The sequence below is a fragment of the Poecilia reticulata genome, chromosome 20, assembly GCF_904066995.2.
Source record: "Poecilia reticulata chromosome 20, P_reticulata-male-v2, whole genome shotgun sequence".
NCBI classification, from domain to species: Eukaryota; Metazoa; Chordata; class Actinopteri; order Cyprinodontiformes; family Poeciliidae; genus Poecilia; species Poecilia reticulata.
Window position 1 is genome coordinate 20,734,039 of NC_088849.1, and position 13,374 is coordinate 20,747,412.

The 13,374-nt window shown below is 38.2% G+C and overlaps 2 protein-coding genes across 4 annotated transcripts; one reads left to right on the plus strand and one right to left on the minus strand.

Moving 5' to 3' along the window:
* The first annotated feature begins 296 nt into the window (after positions 1-296).
* On the plus strand, positions 297-6,814 carry LOC103456801 (ADP-ribosyl cyclase/cyclic ADP-ribose hydrolase 1). Of its 3 annotated transcripts, none has more exons than XM_008396554.2 (10): positions 297-477; positions 881-953; positions 1,069-1,192; positions 2,640-2,766; positions 2,845-2,980; positions 3,753-3,811; positions 3,904-3,977; positions 4,051-4,143; positions 5,870-5,956; positions 6,280-6,814. In XM_008396554.2, exons 2-10 carry the CDS (start codon positions 911-913, stop codon positions 6,377-6,379), a joined length of 843 nt encoding a protein of 280 aa, XP_008394776.1. In that variant the 5' UTR covers positions 297-477; positions 881-910; the 3' UTR covers positions 6,380-6,814. The 3 variants fall into 3 exon arrangements, with proteins under 3 accessions (XP_008394776.1, XP_008394773.1, XP_008394774.1); XM_008396551.2 differs by having other exon boundaries at positions 298-477; positions 3,729-3,811; XM_008396552.2 differs by having other exon boundaries at positions 298-474; positions 3,729-3,811.
* Positions 6,815-7,409: 595 nt separating this feature from the next.
* On the minus strand, positions 7,410-10,473 carry LOC103482201 (uncharacterized). The gene is made up of 3 exons (XM_008438218.3): positions 9,533-10,473; positions 8,907-9,223; positions 7,410-8,536 (listed from the first exon to the last, which is right to left on the minus strand). The coding sequence occupies exons 1-3, from the start codon at positions 10,336-10,338 to the stop codon at positions 8,181-8,183; spliced, it is 1,479 nt and encodes a 492-aa protein (XP_008436440.3). The 5' UTR covers positions 10,339-10,473; the 3' UTR covers positions 7,410-8,180.
* Between the last annotated feature and the right edge of the window lie 2,901 nt (positions 10,474-13,374).

Genomic DNA, 13,374 nt, shown 5'->3' on the forward strand with positions numbered 1-13,374 from the left:
TGGTTCTATTATTTTGAATCAAAATGAGCAACACTATTACATTTCAGTTTTTAGACTCAGAGAAACTGATGTTGAGAACTTTAATTGTATAGAACTGATTTTGTCAGCAGAGAAAAACTAATACAATTTAACTGATTGGATATTTTGCTCATAATAAAATTCTTGAGAACTTTGTGTATATTATCTCCCAAATTATGGTGCAAATTTTCAGAGTACAGCAGACGCTTTGTTTGGGAGATTCCTACCAGCATCCTAATAGGAGTCATGTGAATCTTTTGGAAAATGGGGGTGGGAAAAAAAAAGACGTTTTTCAAGTCATAGTAAGGAGACGAAAACAACCTCAACAACTCTCAGTCCTTTAAGGAAAGTGTTGGAATGAACTATCGGACATACCAATAAGTTGGAAATCAAGAACCAACTGCTTCCCATTGTAACTGTGGGAGCATTTTGCAGGCTAATACTAGGAAATGGAAGGTGGTAAGCTTGACATTTTTACAGAAATTTGTACACAATATTTTCAACTTCATGTAACTTTGAAAAAGAACAAAAGTTTTAAAAAAGGATTTCTGTATCCTGCTCTTACATTAGTTTGAAGTCTTTGTATTGAGTGCTTGACACGCTGGTGGTTTTGTTAGAGCTGCACTAACAAAGCTTACTTTTTGCACTTAATGCATGAGTGCAAAAAGTCAAATAAAGCAGTTGAAAGCTGTTTGCTGTTCAAAAATAATAACTACATGTAAGCCAATGACAGACATCTTTTGAGTCTTCAGAATTAAATGTTGTACTTTGCAGCTACAATCAGTAATACCGTCCTTTTTACAGAGTGTGGGGGGGGGGGCTTATCAACGCAATGACAAGTTAAAACATGTCTCTTTTTAAGGTTTACGGTGCGACCAAGCGTTCCACCATTATGCCTTCCGTTACATCGGCTTGCTCCGTAATATTCACCATATGTAAGTAATTCTCTCCAATGTGTCCCGTGACAATCTTTCACAAAGTGAACCACTCCTAAATGTAACAGATAATGTCTTTTTTTTTTTTTCTTTGACCTTTGTGTCTGACTCAAAGGGATTATTGTGCCTCAGCTCTGCCTCTGTCCAGTACAAGCCACGTTTGGGACAACTCCAAACATTAAGCACATCGTGATAGGAAGATGCTTCACTTACACCACACTGATTCAGCCCGGCTTACGGTAACGTACCATTAATAAATAGCATAATTATAGACATATAGAATATTTATAGACACATTTTGCGCCTTGACTAAGAAGAGTACGACATCTTTACTGACTTAATCTTGTTCTGGAGCCCAGAGAAAAATAAAATAGTTTGGCATCAGCAGATGTGACTTATTGAAACAGGTCCTTGCACGTGAAAGGTGGCTTTAAGATTTGACATTTAAAGAACGGTTTTGAATGGGTTCATTTGTGAGCTTAGCTGAAGAATGAAAGAGCTTGAAAAAGAAAGCAGTGATTAATGTTGATGGATTTGTAGTAAGTCATTTACATGTCAGAGGTTTTTCAGCGGGATCCACCAGCTTGTGTTTGCAGACCTTTTTACTATGAGGTTGGCTTTTATTGTTGTATATAAATATCTCAAATTGTAACACATTTTATCACAATACAATCTGTGGAAATGTGAAATACATGCAGGTCTTAAATGATTTTATTCAGTATTGAAAAAAAAGAAAGAAATCAACCTGTTACATGTAAAAAAATAAAAAAGTAACTATGAGTTTATCAACTATTTTTGCCTTTCTTGGTAAAATGGTGACAAACTGCCATCTAGCATTTGCCATGACTATCAATGAGTCATTTTTATTACTGTATTTGAATTCTAGTCAACTCTTTTTCCACAATTGCTCAAACGCAGCATCACTGCATGGTTCTTGAGCGCAAACAGCCTCTCAATGAGATTATAGTCCAAACTTTGACTAAGCCACTCTAAAACCATAAATATTGATTTTACTTAGACTAACTGCTGGAGTCATTTGGTTCGTTGTCCCAAAGTGTAAGGTCACCTTACATTCCTGTTAAGAACCTAAAAATAAGTGACTGGTTCTCGCACTCTGTGACCCCAAGATGACACACTTTCCTGCATTTCTCTAACAGGGAGCCTTGGAGTTTTGTGCCTCCCTTGTCATCCTCTTAACTGTGACTTGTTTGTCACAATTCCAGTTGTTTTTAATTATTGCTATTACCGTAGCTTAGACACGTTTAAGCAGGCTGTTATTATTTTTCTTGTATCCATGTCCTTGCACGTAAAGATAAAGAAGCCAGTGCCCTGCCTAAATGACATGTTCCTTTGTTCAGTTGACAAGCCATCAGTCACCCACACTCACTTTAAGCCCAGGAGGGTACGGCTCTAAACCTCATTGCTGGCAAAGCTGGCTGCTCGCAGAGCAATGGAAAGTGAGGTGGAAGGAAAAACTCAGAAAAATGTCCACAAGCAATGTGATATCTTAAGCTTCTTATAACCTGAATTTTGGGTATTTCTTAGGTACAAACCGTAATCATTAAACTTAACAGTTGCTAAAGTTGCTCAAATAAATTATCCTTTCGGTCAATTTCTAACGTATTACCGAACAATTGTGAGTCTTTCATCAGCAGTTATTTTTGTGACGAATTGTTCCATATTCAGGTACGACTGTGAGGAGATCTGGAGGCAGTTTGAGAAGGCTGTCGTCCAGCAGGCCTCTTGCAATGTGACAGAAGAGCATTATTTTGAGATGTTTAGCATGATGCCACAGGTCTGGCCCTGTGACAGGGTGAGTGTTGAAACTGGTGTTTTAATAAATCAGCTCTTAAATCGCTTGGTAAACAGAGGTTTCCTTTTATCTGTTCAGTTTCTGTTTTGGAGTAAAACCCGGATGTTGGTGCACAGCTATGCGGCTGTTTTTCGGCACTTCTGGACACTGGAAGACACGTTGGTTGGTTTCCTGTTCAACGACCTGATCTGGTGTGGCCAGGAGGAAGACTCTGGTGGGTTGATCTTCACGTGCAATAAAGAAGAGTTTTTACAAACAATTATGAATACACTGCCTTATATTTTTGCTACAATTCTATCACAGCCTAACCTTGAACATCAATGCATTTTATTATGATTTTATAGGATAAACTGATACAATAATGTGCATGTTTGGGCCGTGAAAAGAAAAGAAAAGGATGCATGTTTTTCAGATATTTTAGAATTGAAAATCTGAAAACTGGCTTCATTTTTACCACATATACATTTAAATATTGTACATTTTCCTGCTGGAAGTTAAGTCTCTGCTTCAGATTCATTTTCTCTGCACCCTGTAAAAGTTTAAGTTTTCCATAAGATTACGTATCTAGCACCATTTATCACACAATCAGCATGTACTCGCTTCCCCTTCTTCCCCAGATGCCGTTACTGCTGTGCTTCTCAGCACCTTCTTTCACGTGGTTTCAGTGTCTGCTACGTGACAAACTGCAAACAGAAGTTCTCATGGCTTTGCTGAGTCTCACTCCAGAATTTCAAAATATTTACAGCATTAATTTCATTTCAGCATTAGATCTGGTCAAACTGGATGATTTAGCTCGTTCGGTTCCTGCCCAGGTTAAACTATTTCTTCTAGCACACCCTCAATAATCTACTGCTGAGCCGTAAAAATACTGAGGCTGGTGTACACCTACTTAGACTAATATTCCAAAGTGATTTATGTGTATTTTGTTGGAATGTAACATAAATATAATTTGTTTGACTCAGACTTCGATTTCAACTCTTGTCCAGCCTGGTCAACATGCAGAACCCATCCTGTTTACTCTTTATGGAAGCGAGCCTCACAAAATGTAAAGTTTTTTTTTCTTTTTTTCTCCAACAAGCAACTTTTCCTTCAGAATCTTGCGTGCCAATTTGCTCTCACTGGCTTCCCGTTTGTTAGTTTGCCGAGATGGCGTGTGGGAACATTACCGTGTTGCTGAATGGGTCTATTACTGATGCGTTCAACAGGAAGAGGTAAGACGACAGGAGTAAGTTACTGAAAACGTGTTCAAAACTAAACTGTTTGACTTTTTTTCTTTTTTCGTAGCATGTTTGGAAGCGTTGAACTGGACAGCCTGAATCCTCAGAGAGTGAACTACGTCAACATAAAGGTGGTGACAAATCCAGAGGGACCGCACATGTAAGAACAAAAACTGCAATTTTCTTTAAAAATATTACCTCAATCAATCACATTGATATGATAAAGAGCTTTTTTGGCTGCAATATGCACCAACTGGCCACGTCAAGAGGTGATGATTTGGTGCAGAAGGAGTTGCAGCAGAAATAAAACAGAAGTTATTGGCACATGTATTCCAGCAGTGATGTATGTTGATTCAGTTTCTATGTGCTCAGTGGATCAGAAAGTAATCTTCAACAAACAGGACGTCCACCACAGAACCAGGAATCAGTTAGACTTTTTCCCAGCAGGTGATTTATTGTCCTAATGGTCATAAATCTTCTCAACAGGTGATCACTTGACCACTGGTTAGCTCAACACAAAGTGTGACTGAGAAATGGGAAACCAAAATTTACCTATTTAAAAAAATTATCCAATGAAAAATCAAAGAGGAGTGGCTTGGGTTAGCTTCTAAAACAGGACCGCTAGCTGAAGAAGCATTTTGTTCTCTGGTCAAATGAGGCCATAATTGAACTATTTGACCTGTATAAACTATATTTGATCAAATTTTGAATGAATTCACAACAAGCATTATTAAAATTTCTACAAAACACGCCAGAGAGCTGACAGGATAGTCCTGACAGAAAACCTGTTAGATGCTTTAAAAGACTCCAACATGGGACAGAGGTTAACCTTCCAGACACCAGAGCTATAATGCAACGGTTTGGATCGAAACATATTCATGTTTTAAAATGGTTCAGTCAAAGTCCAGTCAAATTGGTTGAGACAAGACTTCAAAATGTGCTGGTAGTAGATGGTATCTATTTAGTATGAAAACAAGAATAGGTCAAAATGTCAATGTTCAGAGCTGGTAGACTCTGAGGGAATAAATATATATATATCACATTTTCTGATTCTTATTTGTAAAATTTTAAAAACCCATTTTTCTTTCCAGTTTACAATTACGTCTTACTTTACATATAATAAAGTAAAATACCTTGTAATTTGTGGTTGCAATGTGACATATTGTGAGGAGTAGCACTGCATGCTCACTTGTCACCGGCAGAAGTAAAGAGGAAAAAGACAAACCGTAAATTGAGACAGTTTAGTTGACTCGTTCTTGGTTTGTTTGTTTTTTTAATGATTTGCCAGAAGAGGTGAATCAAGGGTAATGAAAGCAGAATTTCCTTACACCACGCTTCAGTTGCAGATTTCCATGAAGTTCATCTCCTTCAGGGTCTGCTTATCTGATTGGCGTGACTGTCTGATAAGGTCACTTTTTGTTCAGACTTGTCGGAGAGAAAGAGAGTTTCACTTTGTTAAAAAAAAAAGAATAAAATAAAATGGGTTCAGACTGACTCTAGAGTTGTTGCTTTTGTTTCAGTGTTTTGTTGGGATTGTGCTGCGATGTAAAAAAAAAAAAAAATCAACCAGTCCAAGTGGATTGCTGGCAATGGATAAAACTAATTGAGTTTTAGTTTGTATCATTAAAATTTTGATTTTTTTTTCCTATTTAAATTCAGAAATATCACTTCCTAGTCCTAACAGAACAGTTAAACTACCTAATGTCATTTATTAATTGACACTAACACAGAAAGGCAGGACTTAAAAGTAACATCATCATGCAACGTCACAACTATTGTTACTTTACACAGCAAATTTAAGCTAAGTTTATTTTCACCATTTCTTTTTTATAATTATTTACTTACTAAAATATTTCAAACTATCATGTTTTTTGACTTTCCTGCAGAGGATCATGCGGTCGAGGATCTATCGTAGAGCTCATCCACATACTCCGGTCACGAGGTTTCCGCTGGACCTGTACCAACAGTGACCTGTAAGTGACACCCGAAGACTTTTCATCATTGTGCAATTTTGGAAAACTGATTGGGAGCAACTGAATAACGAACATTATGCAATATGTGTTGCAAAAAAGTTTCAGCTTCCTTAAAGGCGAGGTTAGGGACACTTTTAGACTTTTCAAAAGGTCATGCCAGATCCACCAATAATACGGCATGTAAAGTCTTTTCTTGGGGCCATTTTGACCTTGTGACTGATCTACATTGAAAGAAACAATGGTGAAAATATCTTTTTCAAAGGATTTTGAGCCAAACTGTCAGCTGTGAGAAACCAAATTAACCAAGATGTCATTTTTCACAGGACCTTGGTGATGCTTCAGTGCATCCAGGACCTAAATCAGCCCAGCTGCCAGATGTTGCCAAGCAGCATGTTGCAACAAAAGGACCAAACATCCACATGAATCATATTTTGAAACCATGTGTCATAATCTGGTGTTGGTATTTTAAGCTTTAAAATATACCTTGCCTGGTAGTGAAACTAATTTAATGGCTGATATTTTCTTTCCAAACCTTCCAGAGATGGAAAAGGGGGCAAGATTAAAAAAGTTTAAACTTCTGCCTACATCTTTTTCCAAACAAATACTTATCTAAATATGCTTTGTTAGCGTTATAGATTTTTGTATCAATGTTTAGTGTTTAACCTCTGCCTTATGTTTAACATTTGCTAGAAGAAGTGGGTCTTTTTTAGCTAACACATGCACACAGCTGCAGCTTACTGAACATCACAGAGGTTTCAGGTTTTAGGTGCAGCAATATTGTGGTATTTAAATTGTCAATGTGAATATGTTTGAAATAAATAAACTAAAACAAATAAAACATTTGATGTACATTTATAACTATCAGTACATTATTTCGGAGGTAATCAGAGTCAAATGGCTCATTTTATTAATCTGATTTAAAAAATGGTTCTGCAGACCTAACTACTAATAGGTGGTTTAATTTAATAATTGTATATTTCTACAGTGTCTATCATTCTTACAGTGGTGTGAAAAGTGTTTTCCCCCTTCCTCATTTCCTGTTTTTTTGCATGTTTGTCCCACTTAAGTGTTTCGGAACGTCAAACCAATTTAAGCAATAGTCAAGGACAACACAAGTAAACAAAAAGCAATTTGTAAATGAAAGTGTTTATTATTAAAGGAGAAAAAAAATCCAAACCATCATGGCCCTGTGTGAAAAAGTGATTGCCCCCCTCGTTAAAATCAGTGGTGGAGAAAGTACTCAAACAATGTACTTAAGTAAAAGTACAAATACACAGACAAAAATGTACTTAAGTAAAAGTCAAAGTACCACATTATTATTTTACTTAAGTAAAAGTAAGAAAGTACAAGCTTTTAAAACTACTTAAGTATTAAAAGTAAAAGTACTTGCCGACTGTATTATCCAACGGCTTACATAATGTCATTAAGTGTACCTATCGTATTTAGTTTTAATAAATTAGTAATGCACCATTTTAATGAGCAATGCTGCAGATAAAGCATGTTTTTATTGTGTTTACCCTGTGACAGTTTAGATTTAGATATGTTATTGTTATGCATCAGAATTTCAGGGATGACCTGCAGGGTTAAATGTAATTAGGCAAAATGAGAGGAATTATTATACCTTTGAAATGTTTTATTTAATTCAAAATAAACACATTCAAAAGAAACTTGTTTCCCTGAAAAAAGGGACTTTAAACTGACCTAACAAACATCAAGCGATTTGGAAACATCTAGTCTTCCGTCCTAACAAAACATGAACTTAACTTTTTTGCTATTTTAACAGCTATTTTGAGAGAACTCTTAACAGAAAGGGGCTGAGAACATACAATCAAGGAAGAGGAGTCCAACTTGGAACAGCCACATAAAGTTCTGTAGCCTCTGTATATGGGTGCGCCTGATCTGAATGAAATTGGTCCCCCCACATTCTTCAAATCAGACAATTGGTGTTAAACATTTGTGCCTTTTATGCAGAAATTTTTTTTGTTTGTATTGCTTACCTTTGAAGATATTAATGAACGTCTAAAGGTCCAAAGGTCAACCAGTCCCCCGCCCCATTTACGAAGTCAAAATTACCTTTAAATGCCCATTGATATCTTCAAAGACAAACCAGGAGGAACTCAAATTTTGCTGCACAAACATTTGACATTGATTTGAAGAAATTGTGGGGGTCAGCTTCAGTCAGCCTACTCTAACCATAGCACCACATGAACTTATCATTTTAATATCACGGCAAGAATTTCTTGTTCAGCTTAAGCAGAAGTTGGTTCTCAAAGTTTTTAGAGTCCAGCCTGGCTCTTTTGGGTGAGAAAATTTGTCCTGCTATACTGAAGAGTCTTTCGCAGGCTGCTGAGGCGGGCAAAGGTGTGTTTACTTTTAAAGACAAATTAAACACTGCCGGAACTGACTTGAGAATATCCATGGTATCACTTGTGCTGGCCAAATATGCATCTAGCTGTCTGGTAGTCTCTTGAATGTTGCTCTTAATGACTCTGAAGTAGTCCTCCTCATCTGATGAGCTTGAGTTGTTCCGAACGAGCTGCATTGGCTCTTGATCCAGGTTTGTCTTGATGTAGTCCAGTCCTATACAGAACAATCAAAATTAATACCACATAGGAAACATAATTCATCAAAATTTTATAAATGATACATAAATGTCACCAATGTACTTTTAAAACCACAAAGTAGGTCTTAACAACTACATATATATGACCATAATGGGTAGCAACTACAATTTTGTTCCTCGGTGGTATGAGAAACAAATAAGGGAGGTGAAGACTGGATATAATTTATTCAAATCACAAACTGCTATACACTCTGTAATGTATTAAATTTTTGATTTATATGTCATATTTTCTGATGACCAGGAACTGTTCTTTGAATTTGAGAACAATAGAGGATTTTATTTTTATTTTTTTTAAATGACCATTTAGGAACAATTTATATGATTTACCCATTTTCAGCATGTCATCATTGGTTGTCCAGGATGTTCGGAACTTTGGAAGAAGAATCGCTGCTGCAATGAGTTCAGGGTCAGCAAGCATGGGTCCAAAGCGCTGCTGTATCCCTCCTTGAAGTGCATCGATCAGTGGCTGGCAGAACTTAGCGGACATCCGTAGGCGGTCAAGTTTCACACTCAGAAGGCTTATGGTGGGCACCAGCCATCCCATATGGACGTCTGCTTCCGCCTGCATTATGTTTAGGGCCTTGGCGACTGGTCTCATGGTTGCAACATATTCAGTCAGGAAAGCAAGCTCAGCAGGATTTAACCTGTTAAACAATTATACCATTTAATGTAATTTTATATTACATGTTAGTATTAACTATTTCATAAGTTATATATACTAATAACATGATATACTAATAACATGTCTTTTTACAATTCACTAGCAATTGTGCCTGATTAAAAAAAAAAAAAACATTTGCATAAATCTTAAAAAGTTATATTGCCATCAGAATGTTTCTGTAATTTGACTTTATTCCCAACTAGTTTGTGTAGGGTCAATTTTCACCAGTACTAGTATCAGTAATGCTTATTTCAGACTCGCTGACAAAAAAGTGCTATTAAGTGTCACTTACATGGGAACTTTAAGTGCAATGCAAACTGCTCTGATGGCCCCTTCTCCATTGTCTTTGATGATCCTCAGTATACGTTCCACCGCCAGAAACAGGGAGTTCCACCTGGTGTCATTGGGGCGGATGAGTTGGAGTTTACACTCTCTTTCAATTACCTCAGCAGCTATTGTAGATCGAGCACTCTTGTTCCACAGACCCCCACACTTGGCAAATGATGCACGTGAAAGCTTTTTGTAAGTCTCATTTGAGTTTGCTTTGGTGGCATCCACTGTTGAGATCAGATTAAGCACATGACAGGCACAGCGATGATGCTTTGGTAGCTGATATTCTGAACTATCATCTTCTTCATCCAAGAGAGATCCAATCTCAACAGCCTCTACCTCCACTCCCAGAGCATCGTCTTCCTCATTTTCATTCACTTCCACTACTTGGTGCCCTTCAGCTAAACTTCCTACACTAGATGTGTCCAGACTGTTGTTTTCACCAGGGCCATAAACCCTAAAGGCCTTAACAAAATTGGAGCCATTGTCAGTGGTGGTTCTCACAATTTTCTCCCGGATGTTGAACTCAGTATAAATATCGTTGAGGAGACCAGCCAATGCGTCAAATGTGTGGGGACCTTTAAGTCGCCTGCAAGCAAGAGCTACCGATGATCTCTCAAGGCTTTCAGGATCTATCCAGTGAGCAGTCACTCCAACAAAGCTCTGCCGGTGTGAAGTCCAGGAATCCGTTGTTGTAGCAATGTATTTGATATTTTGCATTGCTTTTCTTACATTTGCCTTCATTTCTGCTGTATTTTTTTCAATCATGGTTCGAACTGTTGAACGAGATATCACAGTAGAATTAGGCTGAAGCTGCAGCACCAGGCTTCGAAATCCTGCCTGTTCTACTATTCCAAAAGGGTGCAAACCCTGGACAATGAAGTTTATCACAGCCTGGTCAACACTCTTCTGAGAAACTTTACTGCTTTCCTCAAGTTTTCTCTGCTTGCTGGTTGAAGCACCTTCATTGGAGTCAGATCCTTTCCTTTTGACGACCACTGCAGTCATTGCAAGGTATTGCTGGAGATGACTGCCATGCTTTCTCTGAAAATAAACATATGCTCTTTATAAATCTTAATCCTAATTTATACAAATTAGATAAGAATAATAAAAAACATCAACTGTTAACACACAACACCATCAAACAAAAAATCCTGAAAGGATGGGCTCTTTAAAGCAGTGATCTCAAACTGATCCCTGTGAATGTGCTAAGTTCTTTGTGTTTTGTTGCCATGATACTAACACACACCTGAGTAGCTCTACACAGCAGCTGGCCCACATTTGTAAACCCAGCGAGCGTCTTAACACTCGTGCTGCATTTAGAGGCGGCTTGAAAAAGCAGGTTACGACATGTTAACAACGGCTTAAACAGTTTCAACTCCTGAAAATAGTGACAAAAGCACAGATATGGGAAGTCCGGAAGCCTCTACTGTATCAAATTGATATAGCAACAACGGAGAGTTGGCCATTCTAAGGTAAAAACAATAAACACCTTCCAGGCCAGGGGGGGGTACGGCTGACTCTTGGGCGGGAATGTCCGCCAATGTCGCCGGACTTGCGACAATTGAGTCTCATTGGAAAACAATTTCCAATTTATTGAATATGACTGTAACTGTTACATGGAGATTATTTTAATGGCGTTAACATTTATTCAATAACCAGGACCTGAAGGAGTTTAGCGTTAACTTATATGTAACATTCATGGCGGGAGACGTGATCACGACCGCAGTAATCACTTACTTGCAAGTTCATGCTAGCTTATAACAATATACAGTAATCGTATTTATTTACTGCAGTCGAGTTCAACAAAAAGCTTGCTAAGATTACATAAAACTTCTCTAACATAAATTTATTTAACATCAGATAGCGTTTAGCAACTTAACTTACCTCGACATGTTTTTTCAAATTTGATGGTGAATTTTTGAAAGCTAGAATTTCATGCTTTCGGGGAAGGCAAAGGCGGCATTGGAATCTCCAGGAATCGTTTTTTGACCCGGTTATTTCAAAGCAATCTTTTAAATAAGGCCATGGGTGGGGCAGGTCTTCTGGAAGATGACTATCCTTGGACTCCATTCCGTGAGTTAATGATTCTGCAGGTCCTGCGTACTGCGTTGCTGCTCTTGAGGGAGGGCCTAATGGTTATTTCCCGCTTTGGATTCGTTTAGTGGACTGATTCCGTTCTCGCCATTGGATACTTTCAAACTAACGAACAAATCAAAAAACCGAAATGCGTCTTGGATGTAACGAGTAACGAAACGCTGTATAGAAATGTAGTGAAGTAGAAAGTTCAGATATTTACTGTAAAATGTAGTGGAGTAAAAGTAGAAAGTATCCATTATTAAATCTACTTAAGTAAAGTACAGATACACGAAAATTGTACTTAAGTACAGTAACGAAGTACTTGTACTTCGTTACTTCCCACCACTGGTTAAAATATACTGTAACTGTGGTTTTTAACACCTGAGTTCAATTTCTCTAGCCACACCCAGGCCTGACTATTGCCACACCTGTTTTCAATCAAGACATCACTTAAATAGGAGCTGCCTGACACAGTAAAGTCCACCAAAAGATCCTTAAAAGCTACACATCATGCCGAGATCCAAAGAAATTCAGGAACAATTGAGAAAGAAAGTAATTAAGATCTATCAATCTGGAAAGGGTTATAAAGCCATTTCCAAAGCTTTGGGAATCCAGCGAACCACAGTGAGAGCGATGATCCACAAATGGCGAAGACATGGAACAGTGGTGAACCTTCCCAGGTGTGGCCACCCGCCCAAAATTACCCCAAGAGCGCAGCGACGAATCATCCAAGAGGTCACAAAAGACCCCACAACAACGTCCAAAGAACTGCAGGCCTCACTTGCCTCAGTTAAGGTCAGCGTTCATGCCTCCACCATCAGAAAAAGACTGGGCAAAAATGGCCTGCATGGCAGAGTTCCAAGAAGAAAACCACTGCTGAGCAAAAAGAACATTAAAGCTCGTCTCAATTTTTCCAAAACACTTCTTGATGATCCCTTTTGGGAAAACATTCTGTGGACCGATGAGACAAAAGTGGAACTCTTTGGAAGGTGTGTGTCCCATTACATCTGGCGTAAAAGGAACACTGCATTTCAGAAAAAGAACATTATACCAACAGTAAAATATGGTGGTGGTAGTGTGATGGTCTGGGGCTGTTTTGCTGCGTCAGGACCTGGAAGACTTGCTGTGATAAATGGAACTATGAATTCTGCTGTCTACCAAAAGATCCTGAAGGAGAATGTCCGACCATCTGTTCGTGAACTCAAGCTGAAACGAACTTGGGTTCTGCAGCAGGACAATGATCCTAAACACACCAGCAAGTCCACCACTGAATGGATGAAGACTTTGGAGTGGCCTAGCCAAAGTCCTGACCTGAATCCTATTGAGATGTTGTGGTATGACCTTAAAAAGGCAGTTCATGCTCGAAAACCCTCTAATGTAACTGAATTAGAACAATTCTGCAAAGATGAGTGGGCCAAAATTTCTCCAGAACGCTGTAAAAGACTCATTGCAAGTTATCGCAAATGCTTGGTTGCAGTTGTTGCTGCTAAGGGTGGCCCAACCAGTTATTAGGTTTAGGGGGCAATCACTTTTTCACACAGGGCTATGATGATTTGGATTTTTTGTCTCCTTTTAATAATGAACACCTTCATTTACAAATTGCATTTTGTGTTTATTTGTGTTGTCCTTGACTGTTGTTTAAATTGGTTTGATGTTCCGAAACACTTAAGTGTGACAAACATGCAAGAAAACAGGAAATAAGGAAGGGGCCAAACACTTTTTCAC